This window comes from Sparus aurata, chromosome 6 (assembly GCF_900880675.1).
Source record: "Sparus aurata chromosome 6, fSpaAur1.1, whole genome shotgun sequence".
NCBI classification, from domain to species: Eukaryota; Metazoa; Chordata; class Actinopteri; order Spariformes; family Sparidae; genus Sparus; species Sparus aurata.
This window is the reverse complement of record NC_044192.1, coordinates 7,347,135-7,364,164: the sequence shown is the minus strand read 5'-3', so window position 1 is coordinate 7,364,164 and position 17,030 is coordinate 7,347,135. Positions and strand designations below refer to the sequence as shown.

The following is a 17,030-nucleotide window of genomic DNA, read 5'->3' as shown; positions in this document are numbered from 1 at the left end:
TTTTTAATTGAAATATTAAGATTATTTTCTAAAATTTTAAGATTTATTTTCTGAAAATATAAGTTTTTCCCCCCCTAACAATTCAGATTTTTTTTTTTTTTTTTAGGAAAAATGAATTGTTAATTAAATTTCCAAACAATCCGGTATTTTTTTTTTCTAAAAGGAAAAACATCCAGAGGGAAAAAAAATAATAATAATAATTTTATTTCTTAAAAAATCTAGTTCCTCATTCTGGACACTTTGCTTTCCATGTCTAAAGATTCAGATTTTTTTTTCCCAAAAATTCAGAGGTTTGTTTCTCTAAGATTTAAGATTTTTTTTCCTCTAAAAATTCAGATTTTTTTTCCACAAAAATTCAGATTTTTTTTCCACAAAAATTCATATGGTATTCATATTTCCTGAACTTTGACAGTATTGTCAACATTGTCAACTTTGACTATATTCTTGTGGATTTACGTATGTTTTAATGGAGTTTCTTGTGGGTGAGTACAATTTCCGAAGGACGCATGAACGCAGCAGCAGTGTTCCGGAGCGCTGGCGACATCTAGCGGCCACCAGCGGGAACAACACGCAGCTGCCGGGCGGTTATTTCCAGCGTCGGTGGTGCAGCAGAGCAGATCCTGTCTGACCGCAGCTCAGTCCGCACACACCGCCTGCCTGCCTGTCTGCCTGCCTGCCTGTCTGTCTGTAGGAACACCGCAGGCAGTCGGTCAGTGAAGCCCGCACACAGAGCGCTCAGCCCCGCCATGAGCACGGTGTCCTCCTGACGGCCTCCATTCAAACCAGAGCGCATCTGCAGCCGAATCTGTGCGATCTGTCCATTCAGAGGAGGAGAAGAGGAGGAGGAGAGGAGTGGAGGAGGAGGGAGGAGATGCTGAGCACTGCAGCAGACATGCCGGGCCCGCTCCACATCACACTGATCGGTGAGTCTTTTTCTATATATCACATCTATTTATTGATAAACCTTCCAGCCGCGGACACAAACAGCTGCAGTGTGTATTTTATGAACAGGACACACACACACACACACATACACACATTTCACAACAACACGAGCCTGTTAAAATGTTTCTGCAGCTCGTGAATCTTCTGAGACTTTGAACAAACATCACACATGAAGATCAGATCAGTGTGAAGGTTCACAGCTGCACTCATCATGTTCTGGTTCTGTTCTGGTTTGTATGAATCAGCTGAACCTGAGCGCGGTTCCGTATTAATGGACCGCTCAGGTTAAAAAAAAAAAAAATTCTGCAAAGTGGATCCACAGAGTCACAGGCAAGGCAGTGTGTGTGTGTGTGTGTGTGTGTGTGTGTGGGAGGCGCGCAATGCACTTCAATCAGCAGACACACACACACTGCAGTGTCTGACACACACACACACACACACACACACGAGACATGCATGCAGAGTAGTGATCCTCATCGTCACACAGACATGAGTGGAGTGATCAGTCAGTTTTTGCATCGTCATGATACATTTATTGATCATGTGACTCACCTGCCAGCGAACCCACACACACGTTCAGTTTTACATGATATTCATTGTGTTTGTGTCATCGATCGGTTTGATTGTCTGTCGATTTTTAGCCCCAGACATATTGATCCACCTGCCTCAAAGACCTCTCCACACAGAAAAACTCAATCTCTTCATTTAATTTGAGTTTAATTTGATTGTTTTGCTCTAAAATCAGCTGTATTGAAAAGACGAACACTCTGATCAATACTTTGTGTTTGGATTACAGGCAGAACGCTCCACCTGTAGATGTTTTGACTGTATAATGTTTAAAAAATCATGAAAATTATGTCTTTGAATACCATTTTTTGTCCAAATCCCAAAGATACTCAGTTCAAAATGATATTTAGAAAAAAACAAAAAAAGAATCAGGTAAATATTTAATTAGAGAAGCTAGAAACAGCGTTTTTTTTCTTTATAAATTGCTTAAATTATTGATCATTTATCAGAATTAGGGCTGCAGTCTCGCCAGAAAATTGCAAAAACAGCACAAAGGGAAGTGTTTAGATCGACCATCAGTCAGAAAGTCAAATCTAATCAGTTTGCCATCACGTGTGACGAAGAAAAGCATCGACACATCACGTTTGAGACGCTGGGATCTGAGATTTCTCATGATAAAAAATCTTAAATCACAATCAAGTGTCTAAAATTGGGGCTGCAGTTTGTTCTTTTCACATTTTTATTGACTAATCTACTGATTTATTCTCTCAGTTCCTCAAGAAAACATTAAAAATAGCACGCAGATGTTTTCAGATGGCTTCTTTTATCCAACCATCCATCTAAAAAAGCCACCGTCACGTTTGAGGTCCGTGAACTCATCGGCTGCGTTCACGTTCCCCTCGCTGATCCATTTTCTGTCGATTGACTAATGGATTCATCGTCTCGGCACTAATGATGATTATAGATCAGCAGCTCATGTGAAGCTCCGGTCTGTTCTGTGGTCGTTTTGTCTCTCTGAAGCTCCTCCTGGTGAATTATGGAGGATCAGTTCTGTGAAGCTGCTTCGCTTCCACAGTCTGGTTTATGAAGTCTAAACTCAGCCGCTCTCAGTCTCGGATGTGCCTTTTGATAAACATTTAGGAGACGTCTTCCAAATGGAGGCTTTGTGAGGAGAAAGAGGATGGATGAGGAGGAGGATGGTGGGTCGTCAGAGGGGGTGAGGGGGGATTTGGAGGGGAGGATCCCAGCCGAACATAAGCTGTTTCTGAGGGGTGTTAACGCACCGAGAGAGGCGACACCCCTCCTCAACATACTGGACTGCACACACAATTAAAAGGACTGCTGACAACACACACACATATTCATACACTGATTGCAAGTTGGGGGTTTCAGTATCTTGCTCAAGGACACTTCAGCACGCAGCCAGTGATTCGAACCAGCCACCTTCCAATCACTGGACGACCCTGCTCGACCTCCTGAGCTGCAGACGCCGGAAAAACAACAGGGACGACGACACTGAAGCTTTCTGCAGTGTTGGTGGAAATTTACAGCCACTCAGAGGCTATTTTTAATAAGCCACAGACACAAAACCACAAAACAGGCGTATGTGCTCATAATACAGCAGAGAACGAATGCTGCAACCGTTTAGTTTTGTTCTTTTTGGTTCCATCGTACTCCAAAATAGTCTTTTTTCTTATTTACACCACAAAGCACAACATTTTTTTTATGAATGACAAAGGAAGGAACTGTTCTTTGCAGATAATGCACACCGTGGTGTCATGCTAACATCAGAGCTTTAACATGCTCGCTAACACTGCATAATGTTTAGTTTTTAGTTTTTTCAGAAAATACTAAACTGCTTTATTCCACTCGTCTCTTTTTTTCCAATAATTACATCATGTGTTTAGCAGGTTAGCTTGTAAACATGCTAGCGATTGCCCCATTGAAAGCTACAGTTAGCATCACCAGGCTATTAGCATGCTATGTAAAAACTGATTTTTAAACACCTGTCTGTTCCCGATAATGCTCGGCTAGTGAGGCTACAGGCTAATTGTGCAGGGTGAGTCATCAAAATATTTAAATGTTTCACAAGGAACAAAAATAAAGATCATGATACAGAAAAAAAAGCCTTTTAACCTAAAATGTACTTTGTTGTTTCAGTGATTTCCTTAATCTCAAAGTAGGCAACATTTTTTAGGCTAAAATATCTGTTAGCCTCGGTGGTGTTGTGGCTAACAGAAAGACAAACTCACACCCTCATCCTCTTTAAGACATTGTAGTTGTTTAGATAAAAACAATTCTGGACATTTAACCATAAAAATAAAGTGACTACTTTGGCTGGTTAGCTTCTTAACATGCTAGCACCTTCCCACTGAATACTAGAATTACCATTTCTTGGCTATTAGCATGCTATATTAGCCTTAAAATCATGCTTATCACTCTTCTAGCTTCTTTGATCTGCAAGCTAACAAACTCAAGCCACCCCACATCACTTTTGAATGATTTATGTTCATGCATTTTGTGGGATGACTCATCAAAATAGTTTGCTTTTAAACCAAAAAGTAGGCTGCATGTGAGGGAGTGACGTTAGCTTTAAATATCCGTTAGCCTCGGTGGTGTTGTGGGTTAAAGACTCACACCCTCATCCTCTTTTAGACGTTGTAGATGTCAAGATAAACACAATTCCGGACATTTAACCATCCAAATAAAGTGATTTATTGACACTTAACCCTGAAATTCAATCTGTTTTTTTTTCCTAACACAGACGTGAGTGAGTGTTCTGTCCAGAGGAGCTCAGTCGATAATGTTTTTCCTGTCTCATCTCAAAGGAATCGTTGATGTAAATCATCGCAGTCGAGCCGAGTTAACACGAGCCCGGCTGTGTGCAGTTTACTGGGTATAGACGAACGGTTCTCTCTTGTTTGTCTGCTTTCCACAATCGATTCAAGTCAAGAGCAGATTTTTTTTTTTTAGTCTGCGCCTGTAATCTGGGGTTCGGCCTGGTTTGATGAACTCTGGAGGGTATCTCCCCTCTGGCACCTGTTCATCCTCCGCCTGGTTGAGCTCAGCGTGGAGCTTATCTGTGTTAAGCTGATAAGGCCAACTCAGCTGTTCAGTCCCTCCAGCTGGACGGACTCTGGACCATTTTTTTCCCAAGTAATTACGCTGTAAAGTTGCCTTTGTAGACGAAAAAATGGTCCAGGGTCGCTGTGTAGATGTGGGACTGAGGAGTGCAGTCTGAAGTGAGGCGGGCTTTTATGTGTGTTTAATGGTTTTTGAACACAACATCAAGAGTCAGCGATGGAAGAAGAACTCAAAATAAAAGAAGAAGAAGAAGAAGCAAAACTACAGTGTAGAAATACTCTGCTGCATGGCGGCTAAGGGTCCCGTGTTTAAGATTCAAAATATCTTTCAAAGTGGGACATTTAATGTTGATTTTATAACGTGTAAATACCTCATTTCAGGCATTTAATTGAAAACCCGTTCACACAGATTTCCGCGATCTAGGACTCGTCAATAACTGTTTAGCGCTTCGTGTTGCTCTGAGCAGAAACTCTCCGTCCGTGTGTTTAGTCGTTAGCTGCTCTGTTAGCTTCGTTTGATACACCTGTGTCACAATAAATACCTGAAACAAATGCATTTCTTTGTAGTTTACATCCAATCGTATCTCCTTCATGTGCTCATGTAGGCTCGAACCAACTAATTGGATCAATAATACCACGATCCACCCATCAATCAGTCAGTTTCTAGCTGTTAGCAGCACAAAGGTGATTAGATTAATTGGTGAGTTAGCTGGCTGGTGCGGTTTATTGGTGGGTCGTTGGTTCTTTCCCCAAAATACTGAGGTTTCTGGCCCGCTGGAGGGAATTTAACATGAAACAGTGAAAAAAAAAATTGGAAAAGAAAGAAAATATCTGTTTCTTTAGCTGATCAATGCTCCGCTGTTTACCAGCTGGTCTCTGTCTGCTGTTTACTGCAGCGACGTTCAGCAAGAATGAACCAAAACATCCAAAATAAGTCGCTTAAAGACGCTAAAATGTCCCGTAGAGCCGCATCACAGTCAGCTGATGAATCACCAGGAGGGAGTTCTTTCATATTATGGACACATTCTGCCCGTTGTCGATACACAAGTATTGATTCGTGCCACCGCTGCATTAGCTGCACTGTGCCGCTCTTATGAAATACATCTCTCGGGCATTTGGCACAATAATGCAGCATCAGGAAGCTTTATGAAGTGAGAGTGAGGTGAAAGCTACGTCAGCACAAACAAAGCACATTTTACACCATCTTCTGCCTTTAATGGACGCCACAAGTCCAAACGTTGACGTCTCCGTCCTTCAACCAATATCCAAAGATTGATGGGATCAGTCGGTGAGTAGGAGCCAGATGTTTACGTGTTTTACAGCATAATTCTCACATAAATGATACACGAGTTCTGATTCTCGACTCAGCTGAACTGTCGTCGTCATCCTGCCGTTTCTGGTCCTTGGACACGCACTTTGATAACGAGTTGTGTGAGGACAGCGCTGACTTTGGGAAGCAGAGAGAGAGATTAAAACAACCACAGCACTTCTCCTCCGAGTGATGGATCTCTTCTCCTGTCCTCCTCTTCATCCCTCCATCCCCTCCTCCTCCTCCTCCTCCTCCTCTCTCCACAGAGAGCAGTGGAGCAGGCAGGACATTTTTTCAGGCCACTGGTTTTTATACTAAGCACTTTCTGATGTGAACTACAACTCTGCCCTGATCATCTCAGGAGATGTTAGTGTTTCACTTCATGTTGGTGTCGTACCGTCAAAGATACAACAGCTGATATTCTGTGTTTGTTGTTATTATTGTCCACAAATCTGATGAAAATACACAAACTAACAGTGAATAGATACAATTTACTATCATCTGTGTACTGTAGCCTGGCAGTGAACACAAAGATCAGCTGAGGCTGATGGGTGTTTCATCAGTTTTCCAGGTTTTTCGGTGTAAAACAAAGCATTAATTTGGAGCAAGAGTGGTCAACGTCTAATTTTGACGGGCAAAAACAGAGACTTAATGGTCGGCCATAGAAAAAGGAGACATATGTTTAGTTATTTATGTATTTTATTTGCACACACACAAGATTAGATAAAATCAGATGATTAAAAAGAATAACAGGTTTATCAGGAGAAGGCCAGAAGGCAACAAAACAAAATAAAATGATCTGTCATCTATTGGTAAGTTGGAAAATGGTATTAAGATCCCAGGTTCCCTTCATTTATTGACCTCCTGTGCAGTGTGCCCCCCAGTCAACTGGCTCAGATTTTGAAATACAATTATTAGGCGATTCAGAGTGTTATGTTGGGCTAACTTTGGCTGCACAGGAGATGTCAGCGGATCACTGAAGTCAGTGAGATTCTTCCTCTTCTGACCACGAATATCTGTTCAACATGTCGTCGCAATCCATCAGACAGTTGCTGAGACATTTAAAGAGGCAGACGGGCAGACCGACGTTGCCTTCCATAAAGTCTGGAGCTGATGAACGTATCAGTGAGCCACATCAGTGCATTAATGTGTATTCATTCAATTTACAACTGTTTGAGTAACATTGACTAAAAGCTACAGCTCTTCTAGGAAACTACTGAAGCTTTTTTTGCACCTTAAGTATGAATAAATGATCTTGACGCTCACGACTACCAACACGACGCCACCTCACCGCCGTCCCACAGTGCAAATCTCTTTACACAGTGCAGCTGTGTCCTTTGTCAATTTATGAGACACATCAAGATGTCACTGTAGCAACGAAACAACTTAATAACATAGCAACGTAACATATGAATCCCTCTGTGGCCTGAAGAGTCTCAGAAAATTTCCCTACAAGATATCTCCGACCCTTCAGTGCCGTCGCTTTGTACGATGGACCGCCTTAATTTGCTTCACCTCAAAGTCTGAGTCTTGTCTATTGGTTGGACAAAGTTAATAATCAGGTGTATTCTACAGCTGTTGATGTGCAGCAGCCATCTTGGATTTTGATGTTGGAGTCAGAAACTTCAGGGGGACGATCCGGTTCAAGCTGTCGACTTGGAAATTCCCACTTCCCGGTTCGAATCATCAAGCATTGTCAGTCTTTGGCTTTGCTGGCATGAATCAAAGCGCTGTGGAGCTGCTAGCATGGCTCCACCGTCTCTTGGCTCGCTGATTAATCCTCATGAAACTTTTCAGGAGATTTTTGACTTAAAAGTTCAAACTGTCAAGAAAGGAAAAGCTCCTCAGCTCGGCTGCTTCACACTCTGCTTTATGAAAAAGCGTTCAGTCAGCAGGAAGGAGCTGGTGGAGATGTGTCGTCTTTAAGACTGTCGGGCTTTGTAGAGACGGAGAGCTTAACGCTCCCGCAGACGTGTTTGAGACATGTCGACATGTTGATATCATAATCTGCTCAGTCAGCCGGTGAGGTCAGACGGCCATCTGTGGTCCCAGACAGAGAGCACTATGGGATACACGAGGGGAGACTGGAGTGGGGGCTCCACCTCTCAGCCAGTCGACGGGGATTAGTGATGGATGTATAGATGGATGAGGGTGAATGAGCTAATTAATAAACAACAAGAGCCATTTATAACATCAGTGAACTCTTGAATGAGTTAATGAACCAGTGAACAAATGAAGGTATGAATTGACTGATGAAGAGAAATTTAGAGACAAGATAAAAGTGCTTGTTGCTCATTTATTCTCGTTCGTTCTTTATGTTTCCTATCGTAGAAGTGTTTGATGTGTTTGCGTTTATTTTCTGCACCCTGTTGAATCCGCAAACCTCCGCTGACAGTCCAATTTCCTCAGAGAGCTCATTAAAACTTAATTTGAGACTAAAGAATTGGCACACACGCAGCCGCATCATCATCATCATCATCTTCAAAGTGTTTTGTCTCTCCTCCCCGTAGCGCTCCTGTCGAGCTGCGACGCCTTCAGACTGGGTTCGTCCCAGCGCGTCATTCCCCTCAGCCCTCCGGTGGCCCGTCTGTTCCAGGATGAAGGCCCGGACCAGCCACACTTCATCCAGGAGTTAGTCAGGACCAAACGCCACTCAGTCCAGGAGTTGGTGCGAGCCCAGCCTAACTTGGTTCACGACATGGGTCGGCCAGAGATACATGAAACAACCCGCTCCCAGAGCAAGATGGACTCCGCTAACTCCTCCCAGTTAAACCCACCTTCCCCGGCCAGGACCCGGCCCGCTGTGGACGAAAGTGTGGATGTGGAAGACGAGATGGAGGTGAGGAGGAGCCAAAGGTGATGCCATTGTGGTGTATTTTGTAGCTTGTTTATCAGTCAGACCGTCTAACCAAAAAAATCTTTTCTACTTTCAGCGTATGGTCCATCTGGTGGTTCCCCAGGACTCAGAGAGCTTCAGGGAGCCACCGGACTCCACTGACCCAGAGAAGGAGCTCGTTGGCGGGCCGGGAGCTGGCGATGCCTCCCTGGAGGCCTCGGGCTTCTATGGGACGGACATGGAGGACAGAGACAGAGGAGAGGAGGGAGGAGAGGACCGAGAGAGAAGAGGCGGGGAGGACGAGTGGGAGAGAGAAATGGGAGAGGACCATGAGAGGAGAGGGGGAGACGCCAGAGGAGAGGAAGAGGATGCTCATGTCCTGGACGTCTCAGAGGCCAACCACACAACCCCGGATCTGGACGCTCTGATTGGTGAGTAGAAGTGATTCTCCACCCTCAGGCAGCCATTTTGATGATCTCACCAATCCGTACGTCACTCCAGGATTTGGTCACACATGCAAACTTTTGGGAAAACCTGCCGTTCCTCAGCAGGAGGTTGCATGTTCAGAGACATTTTTGCTGAGCTGCCTGCTGTCTGCCTGCAGTGATACAATATTTGCCCGAGGCCAAAACCAGAGAATCCACATTAAATCCAGCGTTTTCTACAGGCTGTGCTGCTCCACTGTGCTCCTCTTATTATTTGCCGGTCAAACACGACATCTGCTGGATTTGGCCGGCTCAGTCTGGAGATGTTGGGTTTAAATGTTAATTTCACTCCAGGCAAACATTGATTCAGAGCAGACAGACATCTGTGAGACTGCTGGAATACCTGTGAAGAATCATTAAAAACAATGTTGTGTGTGGCTTTTTTGGAGGCAGTTATGTTTTTCGTAGGATGGTGACAGAACCAAAACCTTTAAAAAAAACCTTTGTATATTAACACAAACATACATTATCTCCTGTGAGTCTCCTGTCACAACCTCATGACAGCGGCGGAGGGAACAATGGCTGACAGGAGGTCTGTTTCTGACATGTCTGTTTGTGTCACGCAGGCTACAGCCCGTCCTTCCACCCCTCCAGCTCACAGCAGCCCAGCATCTCCTCCCCAGATGAGCTGCATGATTCTGGGCTACAGGAGCATCGTGCAGCCCCGGTCCTGGAGGTGAGGAGGGATAAAGGCTGCCTAGATATATTACTGTGAATGCCATTGTGTTTCGTTTGATAGGGCTGGATATTTGAGCATTTTGAGTGGGAAAGATCGAAGCTTCACACACAGCTTGCAGACTTCACCCGACAAAGCCTCAGTCATTGTTCTACATTTTGACAGATAGAAGCCACCATTAAAAATCTCAGAATATAAAACTCTCAGCATTGACAGCCCGCACCGCTGTTTTGATTTCATCTGTAGCAAAGTGAAGTCGATGTTGAACCGATCCCACCAGAGACCTGCTTGAAACAAAAAGCTTTCGGGATCATCCGACTGCTTCCTACAGACGTGTGCACTGTTGTGACGAAGCAGAACCATTTCTGTAACTTTCCACAAGAGTCACTCCAACAAATACACCCAAATCAGACAGAAATGGTCCAGGTGCATGAAGGTGACAAAGACGGCAGGATTTGTGTCATTGTTGTGGAAAAAACAGCTTTTTATGCAGTCACTCACGTGTATGTGACTGGTCGCCATCCTCCCGTCACCCTGCAGATAAACTACAAAAGGCTCAAGATTTCTTTCTTGTGCTACAATGAAAAACGGAGAACAAAATTGCTTTTGAATGAAACTGAACAATCACAAATCATCATCATCTTGACACCAAACTCAAAACGTTTGCTAGGCAGCCTTCAGATTGAGACTTGAGAGAATAAAGGAACAGACTGTTTGAGTGTTTGTTTAGACATCACAGCCAATTAAACCTTCAGCTATTGTGACTCTCGGTTTCGTGATTTGATCTCGATTCTTGGGCGTCTGTTCCGAGTCAGAAGCGATCCTCGATTCAGAATCGGATTCTTGGCACCAAAAGAAAGTGTCGCAGCTGCCGTCTTTTTTGAAGATGAATAACGAAATGGCTGATTGTTGGGTGCTGCACGTCCCTCGCAGTGAACCTGAGAACAAGTAATTCTTTGCCACCGCCGTCACTGTAATTTACACCTCTTAAAGGGATATTCCGGTGTAAGTTTAATCCATGGTCTAACACACCATGAAACTGTGTTAGACTCCCTCTTGAGAGATCAAGTTAGTAGGCTAATTTACGGAGTTTTATCAACCTCAGAAACGACCGCACGACAACAATACACTGTAGTAAATGGATCCAAATATAAACCGCCACCAAAAAGCCACAAATAATGCTCAGAACAGCACCAAACTTCAGCAACAGTACAAATAGGGTCTCAGCATATAGTCCGGGGCATCTAACCTCCGCTAGCTTAGCTGGATTTCTATTGGGAAGCTAAAAACAGATTTCAACTCTCCTCCATCAGCTTCCGGGTCGGGGAAGTCCCGACGCGACGATTACCGAGTGCGGTTAGAAATGTTCAATTCTGTTCTTTTCCCTGTCCGCTCTCGATAATAACTGTTATAAACTGGCAGGTAAGACACATATGAACTTTGATTGCTTTTCCATGGAGTCATAATCATACATTTTCATCCATGAGCCGCGGAACTCTACTGCACTCGGTAATCGACTCGTCGGGACTTCCCGTCAACAGGAAGCTGCTGCAGAAGAGTGGTAAATTTAGTCAGCTTTCAGTAGAAATCCAGCTAAGCTAGCAGAGGTTAGATGCCCCGGACTATGTGCTGAGACCCTATTTGTACTGTTGCTGAAGTTTGCTGCTGTTCTGAGCATTATTTGTGGCTTTTTGGTGGCGGTTTATATTTGGATCCATTTACTGCAGTGTATTGTTGTTGTGCGGTCGTTTCTGAGGTTGATAAAACTCCGTAAATTAGCGGTGTGCTAACTTGATCTCTCGAGAGGGAGTCTAACATAGTTTCACGGTGTGTTAGACCATGGATTAAATTTACACCGGAATATCCCTTTAAAGTAGTTTTATTTGGAAGTAAAGGATGTCGACTTCCAGGAGACGGCCTGAGGAACCCTGAGGTCGAGACCCAGGGTGGAGGCAAATCTTGGCGAACTTTCCGACTCGTCTTCCCTCTGTGGTTCCAACAATCGAAGAGGAAGAAGATTAGTAACCCTAACTCGCATGTCGGTGATGCTTGGACAAAACCGAAGCGCTCGTTGGAACCAAAGCAAAGGAGAGAAATGGCTTTAGGTAAACACGAGTGATTGAATTAGCGAGATCTCGTTCCTGAACCTTCGTTTTAATAGCGTGATAACAAAAGCCCTTTTTTAAAAGTGTGCCAAGTTTACATCAGCTCTGCAGACTCACACCAGGGATCCTGCTCGCAAACACGCATTGTTCAAAGTGTTTCTCAGGTAGAATGTAAATATGCTTCGTCTCTTTTTTCGGCATACAAACAAGTGATGAGAGACTGTCTCACAGAGCGTTTTTTCGTGGTTTTGTTTGGACCCCCGCTGTGTCGAGGTTTGCAGCGTGAAAAAAAAGAAAAAGAAAAAGAGAAATCCTCATGCTGCGGTCGGGCTTTAATTGGATCGCAGTAGATGAGATGTAATCCAGGGGCTTCACCTGCTAAACCCTCCGCTGGAAAGTTTAATTAGCCTTTAACTGCTTTATGTGATTAGTGGCGTCTTGTTGGGCAAACGAGTCAGCAGAGAAACTTCCCCGACAAACTCCACCAATCAGAAGGTCCGGATCACAAAGCTCTGAGGAGGGCACGGTGGTAAATGAAGGTTCGGATTAATGTACACTTTATTTTTTAATCAATTCAGAGCCTCTCTCATCTGATTTATGGTCTTAATGCACAGGTGGGCCCCTTAGAGCGAGAGCTGTGGGAGGCAGAGGGGGAGGAAGATAGTCACTCCAGCGGCTATGGAGGCCTCCACCACTCCGTCATTACAACCAGCACTGCACCCACTGCTGCTCCTCCCGCTGCTGGAGGAGACGCTGCCGGAACTGTCACCCCCGAGACGGACACAGGAACAGACTTCGGCCTGCTGGGAACGTATACAAAAGGTACGAGCTAGTTTGATCTGGTTCTCTGCTCCTACCTGATGTTTTATGGTCACGGTTCTGGAGGCTTAAATATCAAAAAATGTCAGATGGACGGCTTTAGTTTTAACATCTGGTGTGTGTCGCTGCAGATGAGACAGAGGACGAAGAGGCAGAGAGGGAAGAGGAAGAGACTGGTCTGGCACACAAAGGCGTGTTTTCCCAGAATCCCACTGTTCCAGAGGTCGGCATGGCTCCCAGCAGAGAGCCTCTGCAGCCCAGCGTGGAGGAAGAGGAGGAACAGGGAGAACACAAGTTCAAAGGTGAGACGACTCTTTAAATGTGACTGTCATGAGAGTTTGTCTCTGTATTTAAAGAGTTTGGAGGCCGGTGTCTTTTTATAGCCTTTGAAAGGTGAAAAAACACAAGTGTAATGAATGGATCAAACTTTTTTTTGGTTGCAGAACATTCAAGTATTAATAATAAATTCATTCTAAGCTGATTTGTTTTGTTTTTGTTTAAGGAGTTCGACTGAGCGACAGAAGCGACGAGGCGGAGGAGGAGGAGAGATGGGGAAAGATGGATAAAGAGGAGACGGGAATCGGACCCATCAGCCCGCTCACCACAGAACCCGCCACCACCGCCGGCTTCACCGACTCCTCCTGGGATTGGACCACGCCCCTGCCGGCCCACAGGTCAAAGGTCAGGGGAGGTGGAGTCACTGAGGTCTTTGTGCCCGGCCGGGATTTCGATGACATGGAGGAGCACCAGGTACGTTTACATAAATTCACTCACACAGGATGAGTCTGAATCCAAGGATTTAAATATTCATATTACTGCTCAGGAACAAGAACTCACTGTGAATCTTTCAGGTGGTGTGTGTCGACTGGAGCGAGCTGACTGGACGAGGCTACGTCATCCTCAACATGACGCAAAACTTGAATTGTGTAAGTACACGAATTGTCAAACTTCTGCCTTTAGATGTGGTTTGACGAGGCTTTGTGGGACCCAGTTTGTTTCAAACCGTCTGGGTAGGAGCGCCTCCTGGACTCTTGTGATGGGGAAACACAAAGCTCCAAGGCTCTCTCATTTTAAACAATTTAAATGCCTTTATTGTCACAGCGCGGTCATGTCAGACCTTAAAGTGAACTCTGACACATTTTGGTTTTGAATGCAGATGATATTTTGTCTTTGACGACAGCAGGAGCAGCCAGACGTTTCTCCCACGCTGTCGGATCCAGAATAAAAGAAGAAGTGTTGAGTTTTTCAGACAGACATTACTGCTGAAGGCCGTCTGTTTTTGTGTACATGGTGGTGGTGACCGAGGACAGACCTTGATCGCACCGTCTGCTGCCATTGTAGCATCGCCAGCCCTCCCCGCCACCACAGCGACCTTACAGTCTGTTTCTTCACAACAACAAGACATCGTGACGGCTGTTTATCTGCAAACTCATTTGTGTATTCATGAGCAAAAAGCGTGCTCTGGCTTCAGTAGCAGACGTGTCTGTAGGGGAAAAAACTCTGTTACAGCTTAATCAAGTTTTAACTCGCAGAAAAATGTGTGTGTGTGTGACAGGAGGAGTTTCGTGTGGACCAGGGGATACTGCTGCTGAAGATCATGGAGCGAGTGTTTGCTCGGAGAATGAACAGCCCCGAGGGATCATGGGTACTTTACCTCAGCAAGCCGACACACCAACAGCACCAACTGCTGATGAACGTGGCGTCTGAGCATGGTACACACACTCGCACACACACACACACACACACACACACACACACACACACAGATGAATAGTTTGATGATACAAGATATTATCAACAAGTAAATGATGATGTAATATTACAGGTGATGATAAATCTTTATTGATCCCTGAGAGGACGTTCACCAGCTACTCTTTTTAGTCTTTTTAGCTAAATCGAAGGTTGCCGACTCAGAAGAAGCTTTTGACGTTCAAAATCAAGCAGATGGTCTCAAAAGTTAATATAAATTTCGATGGTCGCTCTTGTAAAGTTTGACTTCGATCTGTGGTGGCAGCACAGGAAGAAAACAATGTTCAGACAGACTTTAGTAAGAAAATCAACCCCAAACTGAAAAAGTCAACGGGGGACAAAAAGGATTTAAAAAGTGAGGGGAATAAATCTTCCCTCTAGATTCAACAGCCTTTATTCTGATCTTAACCTTGACTGCACCCTGAAACACATGATAGTTGTCATTGAAGCAGCAGTTTCCTGAGGCTATTGCTTGAGATCAATTGACTAAAATAGATCATTTGACGTCACGTGCAGCAGCCGCCAGAGTGTGATATAAATAAAACCTTAAGCAATCTGATATATCGCATTCAAGTAGCAATTGTATATCAAACAAAACGAAAAGAGGCTTGCTTCAGTACTTGCAGACTGAAGAGAGAGAGAGAGAGTTTCTTCTTTTCGAATTAACGTTGTTCCACGTGTGTCGTTGTGTCTCAGGAGTGATCGGTACCAAGGATCTGCTGGGCATGCTGGGAGAGATCAGGAAGAGTTTGACTGAGGTAAAACGTCTAATAAACTTCTTTAATGGTGTAATTATTATATACATTATTCGATTTTATTCTTGTGATTGTGATTGTGTGTGTTTGCTTCATCAGGCCGGCATCGAGAACTACAGCGCAGCCAGTAGCTGCCAGTCTCGACCCAGTCAGACACGCAGCGACTACGGCAAGCTGTTTGTGGTTCTGGTGATCATCGGCTCCATCTGCATGGTCATCATCACATCTGGATTCATTTACATCTGCTGGCAGAGACGCCTGCCTGCCACGAAGACTACGGTAGGTAAAACACACACACACACACACACTCACATATCGGTGCATAAATCAGGCGCACCTGTGACACTGCAGCACCTTTTTCTGCCTCGTAGTTTCGTGCCGAGGAACTTCACTTTGTGGAGAACGGTTGCCACGACAACCCCATGCTGGATGTGGCCAACGACAGCCATCCAGAGATGCAGGAGAAGAAGCCGAGTACCAATGGGCTTGCAGGGGGAGGAGGAGACGGGGGCGGGGAGGACGGCAATCGCTGGCAGGTGATTGGATAGTCCGAGCAGCCGTGGTGGTGGTTTGGACAAACTTGATATAGTCAGAGGTAAACAAACTAACTTTACTCTGCCAGCATGAAGCCTCTCATCCTTTCTCTCTTTCAGGTGTTTGTCAATCAAGCAGCGACTGAGGAGGAAGAAGAGGAGCAGGACACACATCTCTGATGGACCAAGAGGAGAAAGAGACAGGTTATGAAGGAAGGGCGTCACTGATAGACGGATGATGAAGTGGAGAGTGAAGAAGAGGAAGAAGAGGAAAAGACAGTAGAGGAAACGAGGAAACGAAGAAAAAAGAAAACATTTTGAGGAGAGAGGAGAGGCGAAGAAAGGAGGAGGAGGAAAAGAAAAAGGCTGAGTAATAGATGTGTTGTCCAGTCGGAGTTAAGCTAGGATGAAGTCTAGGAGGAGAAGCAGGAGGAGTCACTGACATCATCGCGGACATCAGACACTGGGGTAAATGCCAAGGTTCAAAATGCTTCAAATTTAGATTAATGGAAAGACAATAAAGTCGCCAAACTCTTAAGGTGTCCACCTTTTACACAGTTAAAAAGTGGACTTCATAGAGCCGCAACTCTACTTGATGTTTCATGTCACCATTACATAAAAACTCCTCTGTTTAGTGTGCCTTATGCTTTTTAGCTTTCAGCGCAATTAAAACATGAAACCAGCAAAAAAAAATCATATCAAAAAGCCGAATAATGTTTGAATGTAAAGGAGCTTTTAAAGCTTGAAGCATTGACGGCTGCAACATTTGGAACAGCTGCCATTTTTTCTTCACATCAAACACACAGTGTGAGATTTCTGCCACTTCTGGGTCGCAAACAAAACAAATAACAAAAGGCTAATGATGCATTCAAGTGCTCCTCGGATGGTCCCACTTCACAAGCTCTGAAGTCGGTCTTCCGATGTTGGTGTGTTCATGTTCTGTCAGTTTGTAGGAGCAACACGGACGATGTTTTACATTTTTATCACTCAGAACGTTTAAACGACACATTAACAGCTGTTTCAAGTATTTGAGTGACAAGGAAATGAAATATATTTCACATAATTCCGTGTTTTCATCAACCCAATGTTTACTTTCGTCTGCAACGTTCCGGCATCATATGACGGCAAATCGTGCACCAAAATGTTCTCAGATTTTCCGAGTTGCTCTGACTTGAGGGGGTGGTCACATTAATTTTCCCAGTCGGAAACATGTTTTTCCAATTATTCC

At 44.4% G+C, this 17,030-nt stretch overlaps 1 protein-coding gene across 1 annotated transcript; it reads left to right on the top strand.

Annotated features, from left to right (window-relative positions):
* Nucleotides 1–595: 595 nt before the first annotated feature.
* podxl2 (podocalyxin-like 2) lies at nt 596–16,097 on the top strand. The gene is made up of 13 exons (XM_030421545.1): nt 596–923; nt 8,355–8,683; nt 8,778–9,111; nt 9,732–9,841; nt 12,561–12,768; nt 12,897–13,067; nt 13,268–13,515; nt 13,617–13,691; nt 14,321–14,477; nt 15,211–15,272; nt 15,369–15,548; nt 15,641–15,805; nt 15,923–16,097. Exons 1-13 carry the CDS (start codon nt 872–874, stop codon nt 15,980–15,982), a joined length of 2,151 nt encoding a protein of 716 aa, XP_030277405.1. The 5' UTR covers nt 596–871; the 3' UTR covers nt 15,983–16,097.
* Nucleotides 16,098–17,030: the final 933 nt, after the last annotated feature.